The 22,050-nt window shown below is 57.3% G+C and overlaps 7 protein-coding genes across 7 annotated transcripts; 4 read left to right on the top strand and 3 right to left on the bottom strand.

Annotated features, from left to right (window-relative positions):
- The first annotated feature begins 34 nt into the window (after positions 1-34).
- Positions 35-2,328, top strand: BCV69DRAFT_283657 (hypothetical protein). The gene is made up of 4 exons (XM_025492788.1): positions 35-490; positions 591-1,008; positions 1,085-2,094; positions 2,192-2,328. The coding sequence occupies exons 1-4, from the start codon at positions 107-109 to the stop codon at positions 2,216-2,218; spliced, it is 1,839 nt and encodes a 612-aa protein (XP_025347284.1). The 5' UTR covers positions 35-106; the 3' UTR covers positions 2,219-2,328.
- Positions 2,329-2,768: 440 nt separating this feature from the next.
- BCV69DRAFT_313318 (hypothetical protein) lies at positions 2,769-6,388 on the top strand. Its single transcript, XM_025495020.1, has 2 exons — positions 2,769-4,371; positions 4,454-6,388. The coding sequence occupies exons 1-2, from the start codon at positions 3,053-3,055 to the stop codon at positions 6,063-6,065; spliced, it is 2,931 nt and encodes a 976-aa protein (XP_025347283.1). The 5' UTR covers positions 2,769-3,052; the 3' UTR covers positions 6,066-6,388.
- Positions 6,389-7,615, bottom strand: BCV69DRAFT_283655 (hypothetical protein). The gene is made up of 2 exons (XM_025492787.1): positions 7,258-7,615; positions 6,389-7,180 (listed from the first exon to the last, which is right to left on the bottom strand). Exons 1-2 carry the CDS (start codon positions 7,532-7,534, stop codon positions 6,513-6,515), a joined length of 945 nt encoding a protein of 314 aa, XP_025347282.1. The 5' UTR covers positions 7,535-7,615; the 3' UTR covers positions 6,389-6,512.
- A 181-nt stretch (positions 7,616-7,796) lies between these two features.
- BCV69DRAFT_277889 (hypothetical protein) lies at positions 7,797-14,058 on the top strand (the record flags this gene model as incomplete). Its single annotated transcript, XM_025491175.1, has 4 exons — positions 7,797-7,966; positions 8,075-8,650; positions 8,784-8,854; positions 9,356-14,058. The coding sequence occupies 4 exons, from the start codon at positions 7,797-7,799 to the stop codon at positions 14,056-14,058; spliced, it is 5,520 nt and encodes a 1,839-aa protein (XP_025347281.1).
- A 44-nt stretch (positions 14,059-14,102) lies between these two features.
- BCV69DRAFT_283653 (FolC bifunctional protein) lies at positions 14,103-16,276 on the bottom strand. The gene is made up of 3 exons (XM_025492786.1): positions 15,640-16,276; positions 15,221-15,556; positions 14,103-15,147 (listed from the first exon to the last, which is right to left on the bottom strand). Exons 1-3 carry the CDS (start codon positions 16,078-16,080, stop codon positions 14,251-14,253), a joined length of 1,674 nt encoding a protein of 557 aa, XP_025347280.1. The 5' UTR covers positions 16,081-16,276; the 3' UTR covers positions 14,103-14,250.
- A 143-nt stretch (positions 16,277-16,419) lies between these two features.
- Positions 16,420-20,402, top strand: BCV69DRAFT_283652 (WD40 repeat-like protein). The gene has a single exon (XM_025492785.1). It carries the CDS (start codon positions 16,549-16,551, stop codon positions 20,233-20,235), a length of 3,687 nt encoding a protein of 1,228 aa, XP_025347279.1. The 5' UTR covers positions 16,420-16,548; the 3' UTR covers positions 20,236-20,402.
- On the bottom strand, positions 20,358-21,978 carry BCV69DRAFT_283651 (UAA transporter). Its single transcript, XM_025492784.1, has 2 exons — positions 21,382-21,978; positions 20,358-21,295 (listed from the first exon to the last, which is right to left on the bottom strand). The coding sequence occupies exons 1-2, from the start codon at positions 21,861-21,863 to the stop codon at positions 20,404-20,406; spliced, it is 1,374 nt and encodes a 457-aa protein (XP_025347278.1). The 5' UTR covers positions 21,864-21,978; the 3' UTR covers positions 20,358-20,403.
- Positions 21,979-22,050: the final 72 nt, after the last annotated feature.

Genomic DNA, 22,050 nt, shown 5'->3' with positions numbered 1-22,050 from the left:
CCTCTCCACATGGCACCCAGCACAAACCACTCAGCGTCCCTTCCTTCCCTTCCTAGCTAGCCCTTTGCACTACTTTCCCTATTCACTTGCCCCCCTGTCGCCGATCATGTCATTAGGCGTAAACCTGTCGTCTCCAGCCATCCGCTCGGCCTACGAGGCTGTCCTCGATGGCAAGAAGGACTACCTCGTACTCACCTACGAGAAGAACTCAAATGATCTCCGAGTACAAGTCGCAGAGAAGGGCGATCTCGACTATCTCTCTGAAGAGTTCTCCGACGGTCGCATACAGTATGCTTTTGCCAGAGTCATCGACCCCAACTCCAAGCTCCCCAAGTTCGTCCTCATCAATTGGTGCGGCGATGGTGTCCCAGAGAACCGCAAGGGCCTCTTCTCGTCCCACTCGGCATCTGTAGCCCAGTTCCTCAAAGCGTATCACGTTGCCATTCAAGCCCGCTCCGACGCGGACGTCGAGCCAGCTGTTATCATGAAGGTGAGAGACGCTTCCACTGCTCTCTCAACGTTGCGCACAGTTTCTCCATCCAAAGCATATACTGACTCTGTCCGCCCCACTCCCCATGCCCATGATGCAGAGGGTGACCGATTCTTCTGGAGCAAAGTATGGAGCTGGCGGAGACGCTGCCAACACTCAACGAGGGGGTCCCATCGTCCCAGTGGGTAGCTCCTACAAGCCGGTAGGAGCGCCAGACATCAAGAGTATGCAGTCTGGCGCCAAGAAGGATGTCATCGAGCCAGTTGGTTCCTCGTACAAGCCTATTCGCAATGAGCTGTCCGACATCAGATCTGGAGCAACCTCAGCGCCATCTGCGCCCCCTCCTGCTCCTCGGCAAGCCCCTATAGCTGCCCCTAAGCCAGCTCCAGCCCCAGCCCCAGCTCCCGCGCCAGTCCAAGCGTCGGTACCTCCTGCACCTCGTCCAACAGCATCAGCAGCAACGGCGCCGCCAGCTTCCCAGCCAGAAGACGACAGGATCAAGCCTGTCGGTACATCCTGTGAGATACTCATTGTGTGCGCTGCGTACGATTAATGTCCGCTGACCGTTCACTCTCCTCCATATGCCCACGACAGACGAGCCCGTACGAATGGGCAAGCCGGGAAAGCTAGGCTCGCGATCCTTTCCCTTCAACCAGGCCGCTGCCGAACCGGCGCCGGCTGCCCCTGCTCCTAGAGCCGTGAGCGGTGCAGGGAAGCTGACTTGGTCTCAAAGACAGGAAGCGGCGAAGCAGGAGCGCGAGGCGGAGGACCGAAAGGCATCAGCAGCGATGGCCGGCTCCGCTCCCCTAGGAGCTTCTGCCGTGGCCGCTCATTCTGTTCCCCAAGCTCCTTCACCGCCGCCGGCTCCTCCCGCTCCGCCAGCCCCGCCTGCTGCTGCTGCGGCCCCTCCAGTCTCTCAAGTCGCAGAGACACTTGCTACTACCAAGATTGCCGATGATGGACCATCCGGCCATGGCGCAGGCTCCGATTCTGGCGACAAGGCAGTCGTCCTCTACGACTATGAGGCTGCAGAAGAAGGCGAGATCTCGCTGGCGGAAGGTCAGACGATCACTGAAATTCAACAAATCGACGAAGGTTGGTGGTCCGGCGTCACCCCAGATGGTCAAGAAGGTCTTTTCCCGGCTACCTATGTTGAGCTGGTACCTGCCGTAACCTCTGGAGGTCAGCCTGAAGAAGACGCAGCGCCACCTCCTCCTCCTCCTCCTCCGGCCCCACCTGCTCCTCCGATGCCCGTCTCGGAACCTGAGCCAGAGGCAGAAGCGCCCCCTCCCCCACCGCCGCCCCCTCCCCCTCCCCCCGCTCCGGCAGCAGCGGCCATACCCGAGGCTCCCCCAGCTCCCCCCGCTCCTCCTGCTCCTCCTTCTCCTCCCCCCGCTCCAGCGCCTCCTCCTGCACCAGCTGCTCCTGCGCCGCCAGTCAGCAGTAGTGGTCCATTTGCCATTGCCCTGTACGAGTACAGCGCTGCAGAGGAGGGCGAATTGACCTTTGAAGAGGGGGACCGCATCGAGGAAGTAGAGTTTCCCAGCGATGAGTGGTGGAGTGGGCTCAATGTCAGCAGTGGTGAGAGGGGCTTGTTCCCAGGGGTGAGTGAAACAGAGGCCGTGGAACAGCATGCCGTAGCGAGAGTACACAAGACTGACTCCACCTCTCCCCTTTACCTCTGGACTGACCAACGAACAGAACTACGTGGAGTATCACGAGGAGTAAGCGACGGAAGGTCACGGAAGCGTTTCGGCAAGGGAAGGTACGGTTGAAGGGCTCTGCGACGTGTAGAAGCTTCTCAATGGCAATAAGACTTATACATAGTGCGGCCCCAAAGTGTCCGTCTGCTCTGTGTTTGAAGGCGACGAAACCCCCATTGGTGGTACTATCGGCCCCCTGCCCCCCCCCTTTCGGCGCAATGGAGTTGGCACTTTGCAATCGGAGTTGAGCCGTGACGTGCGTAGATGGAGGCGAGGTGGGTGAGAATTCCCCGGTGAGTGGGTAGTGGCGGTGTGGCAGTTGGCCTGTGCCGCCGGGGGCGAGGGAGAAGGGCGAGTGACACAGGCACAGCAGCGACGACGCTCAACCCGCACGCCCGCGCCCGAGGCCCCTTTGGCCCGGCGTGCGATGCCGAGGGTGCGGGTGCGGGTGCGGGTGCGGGTGCGGGCGTGGGCGTGGGCGTGGGCGTGGGCGTGGGCGTGCGTGCGTGCGTGCGTGCGTCCCATCCACCTTCGTCGTCCGTCGTCCGTGGTGCATCCTATCCCTCCTCTGCGCAAACAAACATCACATCTCGACGTCCATTACCATCCGCCGCAATCGCAATCCTCCTGCTCATCACCCTCCTCCTCGCAGCCGCATCAATCTCGCATCCCTAGTCAAGGCGCATATACACCACCTCAGCCCCTCTCCATGACATTCTCACCTTTCCTCATCACCTGACCCCTACAAATAAACCAAAACGCGAGAGCTGTTCTAGCTTCTCCCCCCTCTCTGCGCCTCAGAGGCAGCGAGGTCGCTTGTCTTCTGCCTGTCCGGTAGCAGGTCAACTATCTTTCGAGCATGGCGCACCAGACAGGTGCCAACATCCTTGCCTCTTCCTCGATGACTGGCGAGACGCCCCTGTCTCCGCCACCTTCTTCGCCATGGAGGAGGTCAAGGACTCCGCGACTGAAGCGAAGGAGGTGTGATGAGACTCATTCGGCGGAAGAAGGGACGATTCCATCATCCCTGTCATTGCCGTCATCCTCGAGAATGACTCAGCCATCCGCGAGACGCACCTTTCTGGTAGCTCTTATCCTTACCCTGTCTCTTGGTCGTACGGCCGCTGGGGTGCAGCCATCGCAAGACACCCCCACCCCTCAACCTCCCTCAGTAGCATCGCAGCCTCTCCTCTCTTCTGTCAAGGGTCTCCGGCTCAACACTGAGCGTGACTCGACACATCGCCTCCACCCAGCCAAGGTTCATGGCACCCTACAATATAGCAGCATCAGCAACGACCCCGACGCTTCCACCAAGGCAACATCAATAGTCTCGGCTCCCCACTCTAAGAATACCTCCGCCGCCGTCTTCACATTTGCCAATTCGAGACATCAGTACAACAGCAGAATTACCAACAGCAACGGTCGTGGTCGTGGGTCGGACGGAAGCCAGTCCTCCGCTTCACCTTCTGCCTTGTCGGAGCAGCAGCCTCCCAATCGCCTGGCCTTTGCCTACCTGGAGGACATGGGCTTGAAGAATCGATTGCCGTTCAAGTCTTCTATGCCGCGAGCTGGCGAGTCGTGGAATGAGGCGGGCTTGAGACCCAACATTGATCCCAGACTGCCGAGCATCTATCGCAACGACAAGGGCGAGAGTCGAGAATCTGGGAAGAGCAAGGATAGAGAAGAGGACGCTCTTGCCGAGGACGAGGACGTGTGGGGATCAGAGGGGCGGGACAAGGCCCAAGATTGGACGCAGGCCTCACAGGAAGGTCGGCAGCAGTACCAACAGCTACAAAAAGGAGGCGCTCAAGACTCAATTGCTCGGCCCATCACCAAGCCTATCGGGAAAGGCCCTTACGGATCGATCCCGCCTTCGCAAGGATTGAAAGGTCTGCAAGTAGATGAGGCTGTTGTGGTGGGGACTGTACCAACAGAAGCTGAGGATGGGGCCGAAGTCTCTGACCCGGACCTCCTCGACTCTCTGTCTGCAGTGACGGATTCCGTCGCCTCTGGAGGGACAGCCGGAGCGAATAGCATCACGCCCGAAGTGCTGAGATGGAGCAGTCTTCTGATCAATTCTGGGAGGATGATGTTGAGCTGGATCAAGAGGGCGCAGAAGGATGAGCATGGCATCGCCTTGACGATGTTGATGCCAAAAGTCTCGAAGCCGGTCATTGCGTGAGTAAAGGAAGAAGAGGGGTCCTGAGGTCCGTCCGCGCTTTACCACCCGCTGACCTCGTCGATTCGTTCATCCTGACAGCCGAAGGCCTTGGATTCCCAATGACTCAAAACGGGACTTCGTACTCCTGACGATCGCGACAATAGCCGTCTGTGGCGCCCTCTGCATCCTCTGGAACTCGCGCGTATCGCCCGAGGAGTTTGAGCGGGCCCGACGTCACAAGGAGTATGCCGCTGATGCGGCCGCCAAGGACGCAGCAGACATCATCTACGAAGAGCACGAGGAAAACCTACCCACTGGTCTGTCCTCCTCCTCGCGGCCAGTCCCTGGGTACAGCCGAAGTCGAGCTGGAGGGTCGACTATGAGCAGGAGACCGAGAGCGGCTGGTCCAGAGGACACACACGGTGCCCTGCAGAGCGAGGATAGTGACGGAGAGTATCTTCAATTGACGCTGGACAGGAGACATGGAGCCTCGGTTCCACCAAGAGGAATGAGGAGAGGTAGCTTGCTCGGTCCCACCACAAGTCCAGTTATCTCTATCAGTAAGACGGGCAACGAGGGCCTGTTCTCCTCTTGGCTCAAACCACTCTACAGATGGTACGGACGGCGGGACTCCAACGCAGAAGTTGTCCTCCCTCTCTCGAGCGATCTCAGCAGGAGCTCAACGCCCAATCCTCTCCTGCAAACCACTGCTCCCGGCTCGGACGCAACCTTGAACGCCATGGGTGGGGGAGCCGGGCGGCGTTCACGCAGCAACAGCATTACGAGAAAGTGGAAGCTCCAAGCGCCCAATCTGCCACGGCAGCAGTCTTCTGTCAATCTCCTTCCCGCATCGATGGACTCTCGTACCTCCTCGTCCTCTTCGCTGCAGTCCCTCGCGCAGATCGTACCCTTCCGGTCTATCACTCCCCAGCCCGCCACTTCGCGTCAGCGGGAGCGAGAACGGGAGAAGAGACGCATGACCATGCTGGAAGTGGAGCGCAGGGGCTCGGTCGCCTCTGGCACGTCTGGCCGGTCTGGGTACGAGACTTTGGACAGAATGGAGAATGGCAAAGGAGATTACGTCCACGATCCACAAGATGACGCAAGTGGATCGAGCAGCGCCAGTGGAAGTGTCAGTGGAGATGAGCCGGGCATGCTGAGGAGGCCGGCGAGTTTCACAACACAGGGAGCTTGGACTGAGGCGCTCCCCGCAGTAGGAGCAGCAGGGACGGTCTCGTCATTGCCGGCACCGTCTTCAAGCAGCAGCAGTAGCGCGAGCCGTACACAACATCCTCCTACTGCCAACGGCCACGCAGCCGTCCGCCTCGCCCCACCTATGTCCACAATCGACTCCTCACCCCGCATAGGCAGTGGGGAGAGCACTCCGCGCGCTTCGGATCTGCAAAGGGAAAGTGGAAGTGCGAGTGGGAGTGGCAGTAGCAGTGCGACTAGTGGGAACACCTACTTTGCTGCTTCGCACGCGAATGTACATGGGCTTGGACTTGGGCGAGGCTATCGCTCGACAGCAGACGATGCTCAGCAAGAAGGCTCGGAGGCAGGAGCAGTGGCAAAGTCAGAGAAGGGCAGTCATCCCGCTATACCCCGAGTGGCCATCGATGGGGACCCTTTGCACGCAAGTCTGAAACTAAGTGAGGCGGAGGAGGAGACCTCTCGCGGCAAGGGCAAAGAGAGGCAGCTCGATCGACCCTGAAGCACGAATCTTCGATTGCCGATTGGGTGGGTGTGTGGGCCTGCTTGACGATAGTCTGAATGTAGGCCATTGTTTATAATCTCCCAGCTCGAGCTCCCATGATTCTCTCTTCCAGCATCATCATCATCATCATCATGGTCTCCGCCTTCGACTACGCATGTCTCCTAGTGGCGTCTCGACTTGTCTATATATATATCCGTCTTCTCGTCCCTTTGCTTATCCTCGTCCCCATTCCCGTCCCCGTCCCCGTCCCCGTCCCCATCCACATCTCGTTCTGAGTGATCGTTGCATCATCTCCTCTCCGAAATGAAAGCAGTGGCTTCGTTTGAAGACCCGTCGAGAACAGTCTGCCTTGATCGCTAACAATCCTATCACTGCCCACTACTGCTCCATGGATAGATGGCTACGAAGCCTCTGTATTTCATCTTGACGAAGAAAAGAGGACGTCTAACTGCTCACATCCTTGTCGTCAGCAGCTGCAGACAAGGTGAGATTTTCTGTCCTACTAGTCAACTCTCCCTCACCGTCCGTCCCTTCCTTCTTAGCACCTTCCGCTTGCCCTTTCCCTACAGCTCCCCCCTGCTCCTCCGCATCAGCAGCAGCAGCAGCATCAGCAGCAGTGGCCGCTGCCCCTACCTCACCACCAGTAACCATATGTCCCAGGAGGAACTGCACAACGTCTTCCCTCTCGTTCATCTGTGCCTCTGAGGTAGGTCCGCGTCCGAAACGATTACGAATGTCCCAGAGGGAGCGCTCTGGCTCGGGTTCGAGATCGAGATCGCCTTTGCTCTCTTCCTCTTCCTCTTGCTCTTGCTTTGCTGAAGTTGTATTTGTGGTAGTTGTTGTTGTAGCTGGAGCTTCCTTGCCCTTCTCTTCCCGCTTGAGTGCCAGTCTTCTCTTCTCCCTCAATCGTGCCTCCTCTTCATGCTTGAGAACATTGATCCTCCTCGCCTCTTCGGGGTTTTGCTTCTCCAGTTCATCGATTCTCCCCACTAGCGCCTTGACGATGGGGAGGTGACCATTGAGGCCGGCCCAGTGAAGGGGAGTGTTGCCCGATGCGTTCTGATGCAGGAGGAGGGGGAGTGAAGAACTGGGGAGGAGGAGGGAGAGGGTGGCTATGTGTGTCCAGGGCGAACAAGGTGTAGAGTGAGCGGACCCTTCGGTGGACCTCTAAGCGCATCATGCTACTCACCCAGGTGTCCATTCGCAGAAGCATAATGCAGCATACCATTCCCACCCTCATCCAGTGCCTGCTCCAACAAGGCGCCTATCCGCTCCTCCCTTGACCCTTCTTCCCCATCTGCACCTGTACCATTTGCCGCGGCTGCTGCTGAGGAGGAAGAAGAGCTAGAGGCGGCGAGAAGCTCGTCAAAGTAGGCCACTAGATCGTCCGTCTCCCCCGCCCGGGCACAGTAGAGCAGATCGTCGATTTGCTCTGGCGTGAGCTTGGTCTGCGGTGTAGTCGGCATGCTGCGTGATTTGAAGGGGCTGATACTATTCTAGCTTGTAAATGGAAGTCGGTTAGAAAGAAGCGAGAAGCGAGGTGGTGGTGGTGTGGCTCCAAGAATCAAAAAATTTCCCCGTGGACGCAGGCACGGACGGACCCAGTGCGGAGAGCGGATTGACGATTGGCAGGCGACGACAGCCTGGATTCAATTGTTACCACTTCTCCCTTACCATCGACCATAGACTTCACTTCGTCTTGCCTTTAGTGCTTCCTCCCTCCCACCAATGGCTCGAGTCGGCAAGAGCAGAGCCACGCGCTCGCTGCGTGTCCCTTCCTCACTCCTCTTTGCTGCAGTGCTGCTTCTCCTGGCCAGTCCCGAAGCTCGGGCCGCAGATGTCAAGAGTTCCAATCCGCTGAATTGCGATCACCCGCTTGTGATCAATGGAGTCACATAGTGAGTTCAGCGAACCACGGTACCATTGCAGATCCTGGTGTGAAGTTCGATCAGCTGACATCCTCATAATCTCGCTGCTCTGCTCTGCTCTGCTCTCCCACCCTCCAGCGACCTATCGCCCCTAGCCGCCCTTGCCCAACCTATCATCCTCACTTCCTCCCTCCCCACCCCTCCTTCCGTAACCCGCACCTCCGTCTCTCTAAACGTCTGCGCCAAGCTTCCACCCCCTTCCTCCTCCACACCCGCAGACGAAGCCTGTCCCAGCTCCTCCCGCATCTGCCAAATCATCTCCTCTGCCAGGGGCTCCAGTCCAGAGGTCATCACTCAGGTGATCCCACTCGCGACAGAAGACTACGGTTATGAAGTCACACTAGGGGACCGTGACGGTAGTGGTGGTGAGCAGAACCTCGAATGGGAGTTCCACGGTCCTACATACGCGGGGAGGCGGCAGGAGGTGGAGATCAAGATGGTTTGTGACCCAACGGCTTCGGCTGCTGATGCGGGTAAGCTGGAATGGAGGGGGTACGAGAGTCTAGAGGGAAAGGCAAAGATTTATTGGAGGAGTAGCGTGGCTTGTCCTGCAAAGAGGAGCGATGGGTCCTCGGGAAGTGGGAGTGGAGGGAGTAGCGGGGGAGGGAGTGATGCAGGGGGAGGGTGGGGATTCTTCAGCTGGTTCTTCTTCCTGTGAGTGAAAGGCGAGGGCGAAGCTCAGCGTCCCGTATGAGATGCTGACAGTCGACTGCTGAGATTTTTTCTCCCTCTCTATCGCAGCGTCATTGTTGGCTTCATCGTCTACTTTGCCCTGGGCACATATCAGAACCACCAACGGTATGGTGTTGCAGAAATCCCACATCGGGACTTTTGGCGAGAGGCCCCGTATCTCGTACAGTGAGTACATTCAAAGGCAAACCATGCTCTGGTGGTACCGTTGATCCGATGCTGACTCGCTCACGCCCCCTCTGCCTGTCACTCTTTGCAGGGATGCCGGTCGACATGCATGGAAGTCCGTCTCGGGTCAGGGCGGGAGTAGGGGAGGAGCCTATGAGCCCGTGTAGAGGGAGACGTTGCCATGAAATGCCTCAGTCACCATTCTTTAGCCCTTTCTCTGTATAGTGTTCCGACTTGTGATGATCTCTTTGCCAAGCAGTATGATCCTTGCGATTGTGGCCTTAGCCTGGACCCTTTCCTCGACATGACCTCTGCTCCACAAAGGCGTCCACTCGCCTGCACCTCTCCCTTTCCGCTCCCCGCCTTGTCAGTTCATTCTGGCCTGACATCCATTCCACCCTCCTGCTCACCACGCCCCCTTTTGCTCAATCTCATACGATACCCATCACCCCCGAATCATGTCTCCGAGATGAAGGATGGCTTCTCGCCCTGCTCACACAGACCAGGACGATGATGATGGTGATGATACCCGCGAGGAGAAGGAACAGAAGCAGAATGCGCCTTCCTCGTCCTTTGGAGCGGAGGATGATGCGGCCTTCCTCGATGCACTCGCTGCTTGGCCGCTGACTCAAGCTGTTGGAGTTCATGAGTCTAGGTCGATCAAAGTTAATGGAGAGGAACAAGAAGCAATCCCCACAGATCTGAAGAGGGGCGTTCCTGAGGAAGAAGATGGGTCAAAGATGGCGACCATGAAGCTTTCCGAGGTGCTACCAGAGCACTACAATGGCCAAGGTCTGCCGAGAGGTGGCGGCACGTCGTGGCGTAAGCGTGCTCGCTTTTCAGAAGCTGAAGATCACTCCGAGGCCGTCGCAGAAGAGGCAAAGAATGCCTCCTCGGCTGCACCCACTTCGTGCTACCTGCAAAGTGGCGCATACGATGCGCTCAAGTTTGGGGATTTCAGCACTTACATGCGCAACAAGCGAGCGAAGCTAAAGGTGCAAGAGCATTCTCTCAAGGAGCAAGAAGAGGCCCTATTAGCTGCTGTTGGCTCATCAGCATCTACGGCCGAGATTCCCTCAGCACCCCCGCTGTTTCAAGGCTGCACAATCTATATCAACGGGCATACCGTGCCGCCTTATGCCGAGCTGCGACGCCTCATCGTCCTACACGGAGGCAACTTCATGGCCTATCTTGATCAAAAGTCTCCCGTTACACACATTGTCGCTTCCAATCTCACTCCAAAGAAAAGGGTCGAATTTGCAGCTTACAGGGTCGTCACGCCCCAATGGATTACGGAGAGTATTCGGCTTGGGAAGAGGTTGGCATGGCATGACTTCAAGGTTGAGGCCGATGCCGGAGGGGCGATTGGGAGCGCAAAGCTGCCTGGTGCCAAGCCACTGGTGCAAGCGGGAAATGCTGCAAGTTCGGCCACTGGACAGGGTATGTCCTCGTCCTCGTCTTCTTACCTCGCGTCTGGCCAAGTAGGACAGAAGTCACTGGGCGCTAGGGCGGGCGCTTCACCATCGACCTACCTAGCCGATGCTACTCCCTGGGGGCGAGTGTCTGCCCAAAAAAAGCTGACGGGGCTGCAGCGCACGCGTGGCGCTGAGAAGACAAAGAAAGGCGAGAAATCAAGAAATCCGTCAGGAGCAATCGAAGCTTCGAAGTCGACGAGCCCTACAAAGCCAGACGTACCGCCGGCTCTAGCCGCCGAAGGCACGGTTCCGCCCGAACAAGACGACAAGCAGGTGATTCAAGCTGATCTTGAGCCGATGGAGCCGACAGCCGAAGGACAGCAGGAGCAGGCTCCGGAAAAGGAGACCCCGCCAAGTGGACCCCCTCTCACCCCTGAGGATATGGAGTGGTTACGGAATGTTGAGACACCACCGAAGCCCAAAGCCAAGACGGGACATGACGCAAGGGATGTGCAGCAGCTGAATGGATCAGCTGAAGTGGCAGATCCTGACCCTGTCATCAAGGATGCGGCTGGAGCAGTGGGGCTCTCATCCAATATCAGTCCCGTAAAGCCTGAAGGCACTGAGACATCCGCACACCCTGTGACGCCCACTAGAGTCAAGTCATTGGAAGCGACAATAGGGACAGACCCACCAAGTCGCAAAGCGGCCGAAGCAGCGGGGTTTACGCACCCCGGTCATCCTTACTCGAAGCGCCCATCAAATACTCACGCCGCGAGGCTCCTGGCATCCCCTTCCTGGCGTGAGCAGAATACAGCCACGAGCGAATCCTTCTTATCTGGCTTCTTCGCAAAGTCTAGATTGCATTACCTGAGTACTTGGAAAGGCGAGCTGAAGGATTTGGTCAGTCAGGCTCTCAAGGATGCCGGTAAGGAGGAGGGTAGTCAGACCCTGCCCAAGGGAATGCACAGAGTCATTATGCACGTCGACTTCGACAGCTTCTTCGTCAGCGTTGGCTTACGAGACCGCCCAGATCTCAAGGACAAGCCAGTCGTGGTATGCCATGCTGGCTCTTCCGAAGGTATTGGGGCAGGTGAGAACAGCACCTCTGAGATTGCTTCGTGCAATTACATTGCTCGAGAATTTGGGGTCCAGAATGGCTGGAGCTTGGGTCGTGCTCGTCAATTATGCCCTCATATCCATCCGATCCCGTACGACTTTGAAGGGTACAAAGACATATCGATCGTCTTCTATGCGCTACTACTTGCCCATGCGGACGCAATAGAAGCCGTATCGGTCGACGAAGCTCTGATCGACGTTTCCAGGCTACTTCACTCGATGCGAGAAGCTCGGGACCGTCCGCTTGACGAGGAATGCGACGAGGAGCGTCGCGCTTTATTGTCCGCTTACAGAGGTCACGTCAGTAGTCAAGGAGTGCATTGGACGGAGGAAAAGCAGTTGGCAGAAGCGCTGCGAGATGTAATCCGGCGTCAGACGCGCTGTGAGGCCAGTATCGGGATCGGCGAGAATGTACTCCAGGCTCGTCTGGCTACGCGGTACGCAAAGCCCGGCGGCTCGTACCATCTACGGGCCGAGGATCTAGAGACCTTCCTGGGCAAGCTCGATATCGACGATTTACAAGGTGTAGGCTACAATACTCGCCGCCGCTTCGAGACCGTCTTTGGCACGTCCAACATTGCCGAGCTCAAGAAATCTGCCTCCCAATCTCGCTTCGTAGCTGAACTTGGACCCAAGCTTGGAAAGCAAGTGTGGGACAAGATGTATGGTCTCGACCGCGCTGAGCTCGAAGGTGCCAAGCAGAGGCAGAGCGTGGGTGCGGCAGTCAACTATGGTATTCGTTTTGCCAATCAGGACGAGGCAGAGAAATTCGTGCGCAATTTGTCGCAAGAGGTGTCGAATCGTCTCGTCAAGTACAAGCTACGAGGGCGTCAGCTCAATACGATTATCATGGTGCGAGACCCAGCTGCTCCAGTCGAAGCGCCCAAGTTCCTTGGTCATGGCATCTGCGACGTCCACAATAGAGGTCAAGCAATGAGCGGACCTGGGGGCGTAGCCACGAACGAGCCCGATGCCATCTTCAAGGTCGCTTGGAAGTTGATCAAGTCGCTAGGAGCGGATGCGAGAGAGTTGAGGGGAATTGCAATGAGCTGTACAAAGCTTGAGCCAACGGAGACTTTTGGCCCACCGAAGCCACGTGCAGGCCAGTCCTTGCTCAATTTTCGAGCGGAAGTCTCGCCGACAAAGCAGCCGACAGCGGCCGTCGTGGCCCCAAGTCCTTTGCGATCGTCTGTGAAACGGGCAGATGTTGCAGAGCAAGAAGTGCATATCATACCGCCTAGCGAGAAGGCTTCCATGCAGCGAGGCAGAGCTGGGCTTACTGATCAAGAAGCCGAAGACGATGAGGATGATGAAGGAGAAGAGACGTTACAAGCTGGTCCTTTCGAGCAGATACACAGTCAGAGCCAGCGTCAGCTCACGCCCTTGCCAGAGCGTCCACCGAGTCCTCATGTCAACAAGCGCCTCCACGTCGCGCCGTCTGGACCCGCACCGTCTCGAGCACGCTCGGCCGAGCCGATCTTGCGCAGCCAAGAGAGACAGGATCAGTCTAGATCGAACACAAGCTCAGAAGCGCTCGCACTACCCACAATGTCTCAACTCGACCCTTCTGTGCTGTCCGAGCTTCCGCCAGCCATACGAAGGGAGGTACTGAGAGAGTCGAAGCGATTAGCAGCAGTAGGCTCGTCTGCTTCCAGTGGGAGAGATCTTGCCCTGCCTGGTCCGGCAATGACGCGCTCTTTGTCCTCGTCACCTGCCAAGGCCAGGAAGACGGCTTCTCCATCACATCAGCGCATACTACCCTTTGTCACTACCCGCAGTAACGCCCTCCCACCCCTTCCAGCACGCCTACGCTCCGAAAAGCCTCAAACCCTCGCCCCACCTCAACCAGCCTGGATCAAGGACCCATCAAAGGCAACACGCGCGCAGCTCCTCGAGCTCGAAATCGACTATGACGTCTTTCGAGCCCTGCCGGAGGGGATGCAGCGCGAGACGCTCCTCGAGCACTCGCGCACGCTGAAGGGAAAAGAGGCAAGGTCTAAATTGGCTGCGCATAGGCAAGAGAGGACGTTGGCAGAGGAGAGACGGGCGGAGAGACAGAGGGCGGCAGCTCAACTCACCGCCGCCTCCTCGAATGTCGCGTCTGCTCTGGTGAACGGTAGCAGCGAGATTGCCCCCCTCGAGCTCGGTCCTCGTGCCAGACGCGTCGCTCAGTGCGAGGAGCAGGCCGGCCTTCTCCCACGGATCCGCGATCGCTCAGCGACGGAAGAGGTACAGGAGCTGCTCAGTAGCTGGATCCGGCGACATGCGATGCAGAGACCTAGGAGTAACGATGTAGCCAAATTCTCTGCCTTTCTCACTAGGTGCATCGCCGGTAGTGACGGACGTGCCGCTGCCGATTTGGGCGCAGGGTTTGCCAAGGCCAAGAAGGCGAGCTCGACTCCAAGCTCAGTGGAGGTAGTCCTCGTAGGTAGCACGATGGACGATCTGGAAAAAGTGGAGCAGCTGCTGCGCCACTGGCAAAACGAGCTCAGGGATTTAGTGGGCCTGAAGATCGACTCTTCGAGCGGCAGCGGCGATGAGGAAGATCTGAGAGGGATGCAAAGGAATAGCAAAGCTCGTGAAGGGTGGTGGGAGGCTTTTGAGTCCGTACTCGATGAGGTGAATCGGATCGTGCAAAGGAGATTCGGTGGGAGTTTGCGGCTGGTGTAAGGCCTTGGGCAGCCGTAGTGGGAGAGACCATCGTCTGCTTTGCTCTGTTTCACGAGATATTTGTTCTGTATATTAATATTACCCTGGACCTCGACGTAACAATGGCACCATTCCTTGTAACCTTGGGATCACTCAGTCTACACAGTCTACTTTGGCAAAAGCGTCTAATCCTCCTCAATACGTCCCGAATCTTTACACCTTGACATTTCCCCACACCGCCTCGAGCTTGTCATCCAGCGCGCCCGCATCTTTCAAATGGCTCATCACGCCTCCAACAAGATGCAGACTGCCCGCCACGAGGACGTGGCTTTGGTTTTCCCGTGGTTGAGAAGCAGCCACAGCCTTGACTGCATCTTCGATCGTGGGCCAGATCTGCACCCTCTTCTCCTCCTCCTCCTTCCTTTCAGGTCCAGCAAGCTCTAGCCAAGCAGCCTTGAGCTCTCGCTGAATGCTAAGCGCAGAGAGGTCGTCTGGGTCCATCGCCTTGGAGGTTAGATCAGAGGAGAAGCCACGCGAGGAGTAGGTGACATTTGTACAGAAGTGCACTTGGGTGAAGTAGGATGTGGGACTGCTGCTACCAGTCTCGGCAGAGATGGTGGAGAGGAGAGAAGAGAGAAGCTCAGCAGCGCTGCGGCCATTGGTGCAATTGAAGATCAGGTGTCTCTCCACCTGCGCAGTGGGGCTGTCGCCGCCACTGGACTGCTGCTCTGCAGCGACAGATGCGCTGGCTCCGATGAACCATCTGGTGCACAGAGCGAGGGAGTCCGTCGTGTGTGCTCCATCGAGGAAGTACGTCGGCTGAAGCTTTTCATTGGCGGATGAGGACGTCTCGACAGGTGCGGGACGGACGATCTGACATCGTCCCGGCCACCGTGCGTTGCGTAGACTTTTCTGAGCCCATTCTGCAGGCTGCAGGGTATCCTTGTCGGACCATACCGACGTGGGTGTGGAGAAGGTGGCGGTCTCTGCCAGGAAGCTCTCCACGAGGGAGAGAGCCAGGTGGGCGTTTGTCACTTGATGTGGGCCAGGCAGACCGAGAGAGATCTTCTGTAGGGCTGCGGATGGAGCTGGAAGAAGCGTAAAGGGAGCCTATGCAGGAGGAAGACTGCTGGTGAGCGCCAGATTTTGAGCCTCGGTACATTCACAAGGGTCATCAACTCACCCCGACTTCTTCAGCGCATCTCCGTAGTACAGCCTCTGCGCTTTCTTTGCTCTGTCTTACAGCCAACGCTGGACGCCGCTTCTTGTATATGCCGGCTTTCTGCTCTGCAATCTCCTCAATGGTGTTGCCCAGCAGCGCAGTATGGTCCAAACCCAGCGTTGCAACACCACATACCACTGGTGTCTTGACGATGTTCGTCGAGTCGTACTTGCCCCCAATACCTACTTCGAGGATCACGGCCCGGAGTGAGGGCGTGGTCAGGAAGGTATGGAATGAGAGAAGAGTCATGAAGCGGAAGTAGACGGGCCGAACTGGAGTCACATCTGGGCGAGCTCGCTGATATCGAGTGTACATCACGGAGCGAGGGATGCTACGTCAGAGCGCTGCTGATGGTGTCTTGTTTCTTGTCGCCTACTCACCTTGTCAGCCGTCTCTCCGAGCTTGTCCCAGACGTACCAAAAGTCCTTGGCGAATCTCTCCTCGCTGAGTGGTAGTCCATCAAGCCGCATCCTCTCCCTCACCAAGAGCATATGAGGCGACGTGTATAGCCCCACTTTTGGCCCTGATGCGTCTGCTCCGCTTTCCTCCGAGAGCGCATCGCAGACCAACTGGGAAGAGAAGGCTGCTGTGCTACCTTTGCCTTTTGTACCGGTGATATGTATGATGTTCAGTCGGTCGAGGTCCTCTAGCGAATAACCGATGCGAGATAGGTACTCGACCATCTCGGAAATTGCGAGATCGTTGGCCTTGCCTCCCGACGCACGGATAGCTGCAATCGTCGCAGCATTGGACTGCAGAGTATTGAGGGCCTCGATAGCTTCGGCGTAGGTACGCGACCCGGAAGCAGTGGAAGAGGCCATGTTGTGCGGGGCTCTTTGCTGCAAGGCTGAAGCTCCTGATACGAGGTGACGGAGAGGAAGATGCCTGCAGTGAAACAGGACTTGTGGTCGTGGCAAGGAGGAGAGTATATGCGTAGTCACAGACACAGACGTCAGCCTGAGCATGCGTACGGGGTCGATGCAGGCGTGAGTACAAAGGACGAGGTCGACGTCGTCGGTATGCAATGCACCACCGAAGACTTTGTCCCTCAGGCCGAACCGAGCTTGCACCCAAAAAATTCAAACCCCGGCCAAGATGCGGACAGGCCGACGGGGGAGACAAGGAAAGGAGCACAGGCAGGGCAGCGCACCACCACCACTACCACCACCACCATCACCACCATCAACACCCCTATCGAGACCAGACAGGGGCATACAGGCAGTGCAGAGGCGGCTGTAGACTACCTCTCTGCGTCGGCAAGGACCTCGAGATCGTCAGAGTGACAAACCATGTCCTCTTCCTCCTCTTCCTTTGCGTCTGGCAGCGCACGACAGACGGACGATGGCCTGAGCACCCAGGCCGACGCAGGGGGCAGCAATCACCTTTCGCCACTCTCATCGAGAGCTCCTCTTCATCTCAATATCCCTGCAACGTCAGCAGGATCGACTACGACCATGTCCATTCCCTCAGCAGCGCCCAGGATGCCAGTATCGCCGCCTACACCAGCCCCTTCCCCTAGGCCACGGCCTCGTAATCAGCCTTCCAGATCATACGACGCCAACGAGAGCATGAGCACAGACGATGATGCTGACGATCCCCTCGACGAGAGCAACCTCGATCTCGCGGCTTCGTCATCTACATCCAATGGAGTACTCACCTCTCCTCAGGTTGCTTCCTCCTCTTCAGCTTGGATCATGGACCCACAGGCCCTCACCAGAGCGGCTACCCTACTCCTCCCCACTCTACCTTCATCGTCACGTCTTACAATCGTATCAGACCTTTTGATGCTTCTGAGCCCAGCTGAGCTGGCTCAGATTGCCGCACTCGTCAGCTCCAAGCTCAGGGTAGACTTCCTTTCGGCGCTCCCAATAGAAGTCAGCCTCCACGTGCTCTCCTACATAGAAGACCCCCTCACCCTCGCCCGCGCTGGTCAGGTCAGCCGATTCTGGCGCAGTCTGGTCAATGATGAGCATACTTGGGAGGCTATGTGCTCAAAATATAGATACCGTTATCGTAAGCCGTCCACTGCCATTTCAGCCGTGGCTGCTGCTGCCGGTAGTAGGGAGAGGAGCGGTACCCCTACTTCGGGGACGGATCTGCTCGCCTCTTTGTATAGACGCTACAGGCAAAGAGGTCTCGATCCTTCCAATGCAAGAGACGAGCTCAGAGCTCTGCATGACCTGTTTCTCGCCAAGCAGCAAGAGCAAGAGCAAAGTAGTAGTGGAGGTTCGGGCAGACCTGGAAGCTCCAGACGTCCCGGCGCGACGGCACCCTCAATACCCTCAATGTCCAGCGCTGACCTCCGCTTCTATGAGCAATTGGAGCAGATCGTACAAGAGGAGAGCAGAGAAAGGTATGGCGACGGAGGCCCTTCTAGTCCTGCGGCCAGCCTGTCCACAGGCAGAGCTTATGAGACAGACTCTGGCGCATCCCGTATGGGTTGGCTATCTGCTGGACCAGCTGCGACGCGCTTCCCTCGCACTCCTCGTGCATCTGTACAATCCAGACTCCCCGCCCTGAACACTGGTCCTCCCGAATTGGCTTTCGAGCGGACTTCCGCTCCGTCGACGACCAACGCTGCACCAGCGCTCAGTGGACCGTTTTCAAGCTGGACAGGGGGACTGGGACTACCTTGGGGTCTGAGCGAGCTGATTCATCTTCCTTCTTCTCTCACGGGAGGACCGCCTCCTGCCACAGCTGCGATCTCAGCTCGGCAGCCTGCCATCCCTCCCCCGCATGCTGCTGGCGGAGCTTCTCGGCTGGCCACTACCGCCGGCAGAAGGACAGCTTCCGATCAGTGGAACCGCCGAGAGGTTTCAGTGCCTCGTTCCACAGATGCGGTCGGCCTCGGTCAGCCGCCTACCTCTACTTCCAGACCAGCTATGCGAGCGGCTACGTACGCAGCCAGCAGCTCCGCCATCGATCCTGGCTCTGCACCTGGCTCTTTCAGCTACAAAGCTCACTTCAAGCGCAACTACCTCACCGAATCAAATTGGCATCGCGGTGGAAGACTGCTTACGAACCACGTATCGAACGGGGGTGACCCAACTTGCACGTGCATCGCAATGGATGAGAGGTATCTCATTATCGGCATGGCTAATGGCAATATCCATATCTTCGACTCCCGGAGTGGGCTCTACGAAAGAAGCATCAGAGGGAGACCCGAGAATGGTGTGTGGTGTATCGTTCTCGTCAGCAAGACGAAGGGCGTTAGGAAGGATGCAGGGAACGCAGAAGAGGCAGCGGCTGGAAAGGGGAAGGGCAAAGACGATAGCGAGGGAGCAACACCGCCGTACACCGCAAGGCAGGACGCCGAAGGTCGAACTACCCACATCACAACTCATGACGACCTCACCTTGGTCAAGCACGATGTCAGATTGACAGAGGAACTCGAGGCCCTGAAGCACGGGCAGAACACCAAGAGGAAGAGGGGAGGGCAGGGGCGAGGCAGCGCAAAGTCGAATACTACAGGGAAGACAGGTCAGGCGTCCGGAAGCAATGGTGATGAGACTAGCGATGATCAGACCCTGCACTGGTTCCACCAAGCCCGCAAGGCTCTTCAGCAGGGATCTACTACGTCGTCTACTGAGGCCGCTCGAGGTACAACAGAGAGCATCCGCCACTCTCGCGAGCGATCAACGAGTGACGCTACAGACGACCCTGACATGATCGGCGGCTATCCTCGCGACCTCGTGGAGGCGGGGCCTGCCTTCATCAGGGACTCGATGCAAGCTCAGGCTCGTCGCTCAGGCTCCGGGGTCTCTGCCGCGGACCGTCAGCGATGGGAAATCGCAGTGCAGGAAATGGAAAGAGACATTACTCGTGTCAGGGAGGAGCACGGAATTACTGGTCAGAGGCGCATTCCTCGACCTGGTCCGCGTGCCAAGGGCAAGAAGCGAGCTGATGAAGATGTTGAGATGGGAGAGGAGGCCGGCTCGTCGAGTCAGCCCGCGACTCAGTCTACGTCAGATATGGACGATGATGCTATGGAGGAAGATGGTGAAAACGCTGCAGAAGACGACGACGACGACGACGCTGACTCCTCGGCTTCCTCAGGCGAAGAGTACCAAGGCTTCTCCATGGGCATCGGTGGTACAGCCAACGGTCTTGGCACTCTCTGCGGCGCCACACGAGGTTTCGGCAACTCCTCTGCTCTGCTTGTCTCAGGCGGCTGCGATCGCGAAGTGAAGGTCTGGGATGTGGCGACAGGCAAGCTGAAGTTCACAATGCAGGGCCACGCCTCGACGGTGCGTTGCTTGCGTGTTCTAGACGGACGACCCATTGCCATTTCTGGAGGAAGAGATTCGACGGTGCGCGTCTGGGACATCTCCACTGGTAAATGTCTCCGTGTCCTTGCCGGGCACCAGAACTCGGTGAGATGTCTCGAAGTGGCGGGCAATAGAGTCGCAACAGGCAGCTACGACTGTACCTGTCGAATCTGGAATGTGGACACTGGAGAGTGTCTTCACGTGCTTCGCGGTCACTACAACCAGATCTACTGCGTCGGCTTCGACGGTAACAAGGTCGCCACAGGCAGTCTCGATTCGACTGTCCGAATCTGGAGTGCTGAGAGTGGAGAGCCTCTAGCACTCCTGCAAGGCCACACAGCTCTAGTAGGCGTTCTACAACTCTCCAACAATCTCCTCATCTCCGGTGGGTCAGATGGACGAATCATTGCCTACTCCCTCTCGGACCTCTCCCTCCTCTATGCCATTTGCGCCCATGACAATTCCGTCTCCTCTCTTCAATTCGACGAACATTTTATCCTCACCGGAGGAAATGACGGTACGGTTCGTCTATGGAATTTGGCCGATGGAAGTTTCATTAGAGAACTCGTCAGACCAGGAGATTCGATTTGGAAATTGGGATTTAGAGAGGATAGAGTAGTCGTGGTTTGTAAAGAGGCGGATGCGAGTTTGAGTATGGAAGTGTTGGATTTCAGACCTGTAGAGGGAGTGGGAGAGGTGCAGGGCTAGGAACAGGAGAGATAGATTGAGGGAGCGAGCGAGCACGTTTGGTCATACCACCAGAATGTATATCCTCGCTCACGCAGCAGCTCTGTGTTTCACTGGCATTGAGCCGACGTCAGAATTCTAGATGCAGTAGCATTGAAGGTAATGAATAAAGAAAAGAAAGGTGGAGCATCATTGACTTCTTGCTGACCGCCGACGAACTGTGTCTCCATTGACTCCAGCGTCTCTCGAGCTGGATATGGACCCAGACTTCTCGCTCCCCTCCGCCTGGGCCTCGTCGTCGCTCTTGACCAATTTCCCTTTCCTGGCCGCCCCTCCACCTCCTCCTCCTCCTCCACTACTCGCCCAAGCATACCCGACCGTACCTATTCCCACAGCCACCGCTCCCAGACTCAACGTCTTCATATCTCCACCTCTCGCTCCTCCTACCAATAGAACAGAAATGGCTAGACTGACTGCCTTTCTCACCACGAGGACGAGGGTGACGCCTACGGAGGATACGCGTGCGGTTAGTCTATTGACGCCATTGATGCATGCTAGTTGGGTGAGAATGTTGAGTGCTAGAAGGGGAAGGATGGAGGGGAGGTAGAAGCCTGCGCTTGGCAGGAGGGAGGAAAGCTGGCGGATGGGGAGGAGGATGGAGAAGTCCCATATGCCTCCGGGTGGGGGCCAGCTCCCCTTCGAGGCGAGACTGCTTTGGCCCGCAGCATTTATCCCCAGCCAGGCCTTTTCGCTACCCATTGCCAGTCCTACCTCCTCTTTGAGATTTCCCATTCTGAGCCCGAGAAGAGGCATAGAGAGGGCATGCGAATAGAAGATGGCCTCCTGCCAGTGATCCTTGCCGTACCGCTGAAATGTGATTTCTTGCCAGATGCCCATGAGGGAGGACAGGAAGAGGGCGAGGAAGAGGAGAGAGATGCCGATGAAGTATTTTGATAGGACGGCTGGTGATGGCGAGGATTCGCTGCTTCCTGAGGCTGGAGGAGAGGGAGAGGTGGAAATTGTGGATAGGATGACGCCGAAGGTGACCAAGAAGACAGAGGTGATCTGCAGCAGTGAGTACCTGGCGAAGATGGGAGCCGTACCGCTTCAGTGTCAGCCTTTGGCCACTGAGCTACGGTAGAGCCTCTTGTGTGCCCGTCTGCTCACCTCTTGCCCCTGACCAGCCATCCCATGAGCATATTCACCACCAATCCTCCACTCCTGAAAATGATATGCACCGGCATGGGCACGTCGTAGGCAAACGCCGTATTATTGAGCAGCGTCGTCGAAGCGTATAGTAACACCTGCACTCCCCATCTCGACAGTGGTACTCTATTACGCCTCCATCTGATTCCGGCGAGTCCGCCTTTGCCACCCGAGCTGGTGCTGGAGGCAGACTCCAGCTGCGAAGGTAGGGCGAGGAGCATGGTGAAGAGGAATTGCAGAAAGGTGATAAGTGTGCCTAGGTTTGGGATCTGCGAGGTGGAAGACTCGAGGTAGTAGGCGTTGGAGCAGCATCCGACGAAGATCAATGAGAGGACCCATGTCCATTGTGGGATGACCGAGAGAAGGAGGGACGTACTTAGGCCAGAAGTGGAGGGAGACTTGTTGGAAGGTGAGTGGGTGAGGTGTCCGTTGGGCTGGCCCATGCTCTGCTCATGACGGGAGGAACCTTCGCTGAGCCGCGAAGACGATGGTGCCCTCGACTTGTCTACCATGTAATGAGACTATAGCTGCGGACTGCGAGAAAGAGGGTAGTAATGGTGGAAAGAAGTGAGTGCTTCTGGTATTTCTTTCCTCGGAATTGTGGCCCCTGTCATCTGCCGCGTTGCTCTT

Source organism: Pseudomicrostroma glucosiphilum (genome assembly GCF_003144135.1).
Source record: "Pseudomicrostroma glucosiphilum strain MCA 4718 unplaced genomic scaffold BCV69scaffold_9, whole genome shotgun sequence".
NCBI lineage: Eukaryota > Fungi > Basidiomycota > Exobasidiomycetes > Microstromatales > Microstromataceae > Microstroma > Microstroma glucosiphilum.
Note: the sequence above shows the minus strand (reverse complement) of the source record. Positions and strands in the feature narration are given on the sequence as shown.

Excerpts from the sequence above, each read along its gene's own strand:
- BCV69DRAFT_283651 (XM_025492784.1), bottom strand. The coding sequence starts at position 21,863 with ATGGGCCAGCCCAACGGACACCTCACCCACTCACCTTCCAACAAGTCT. Across the intron at positions 21,296-21,381 it reads TGGCTGGTCAGGGGCAAGAG|GTACTCACTGCTGCAGATCA; the intron begins GTGAGCAGACGG and ends CATCTTCGCCAG.
- BCV69DRAFT_283653 (XM_025492786.1), bottom strand. The coding sequence starts at position 16,080 with ATGGCCTCTTCCACTGCTTCCGGGTCGCGTACCTACGCCGAAGCTATC. Across the intron at positions 15,557-15,639 it reads TCGGAGAGACGGCTGACAAG|CGAGCTCGCCCAGATGTGAC; the intron begins GTGAGTAGGCGA and ends ACTCGATATCAG. Across the intron at positions 15,148-15,220 it reads GATGCGCTGAAGAAGTCGGG|GCTCCCTTTACGCTTCTTCC; the intron begins GTGAGTTGATGA and ends CCTCCTGCATAG.
- BCV69DRAFT_283657 (XM_025492788.1), top strand. The coding sequence starts at position 107 with ATGTCATTAGGCGTAAACCTGTCGTCTCCAGCCATCCGCTCGGCCTAC. Across the intron at positions 491-590 it reads AGCCAGCTGTTATCATGAAG|AGGGTGACCGATTCTTCTGG; the intron begins GTGAGAGACGCT and ends CCCATGATGCAG. Across the intron at positions 2,095-2,191 it reads AGAGGGGCTTGTTCCCAGGG|AACTACGTGGAGTATCACGA; the intron begins GTGAGTGAAACA and ends ACCAACGAACAG.
- BCV69DRAFT_313318 (XM_025495020.1), top strand. The coding sequence starts at position 3,053 with ATGGCGCACCAGACAGGTGCCAACATCCTTGCCTCTTCCTCGATGACT. Across the intron at positions 4,372-4,453 it reads GTCTCGAAGCCGGTCATTGC|CCGAAGGCCTTGGATTCCCA; the intron begins GTGAGTAAAGGA and ends TCATCCTGACAG.
- BCV69DRAFT_283652 (XM_025492785.1), top strand. The coding sequence starts at position 16,549 with ATGTCCTCTTCCTCCTCTTCCTTTGCGTCTGGCAGCGCACGACAGACG.
- BCV69DRAFT_283655 (XM_025492787.1), bottom strand. The coding sequence starts at position 7,534 with ATGCCGACTACACCGCAGACCAAGCTCACGCCAGAGCAAATCGACGAT. Across the intron at positions 7,181-7,257 it reads TTCTGCGAATGGACACCTGG|CCACCCTCTCCCTCCTCCTC; the intron begins GTGAGTAGCATG and ends GGACACACATAG.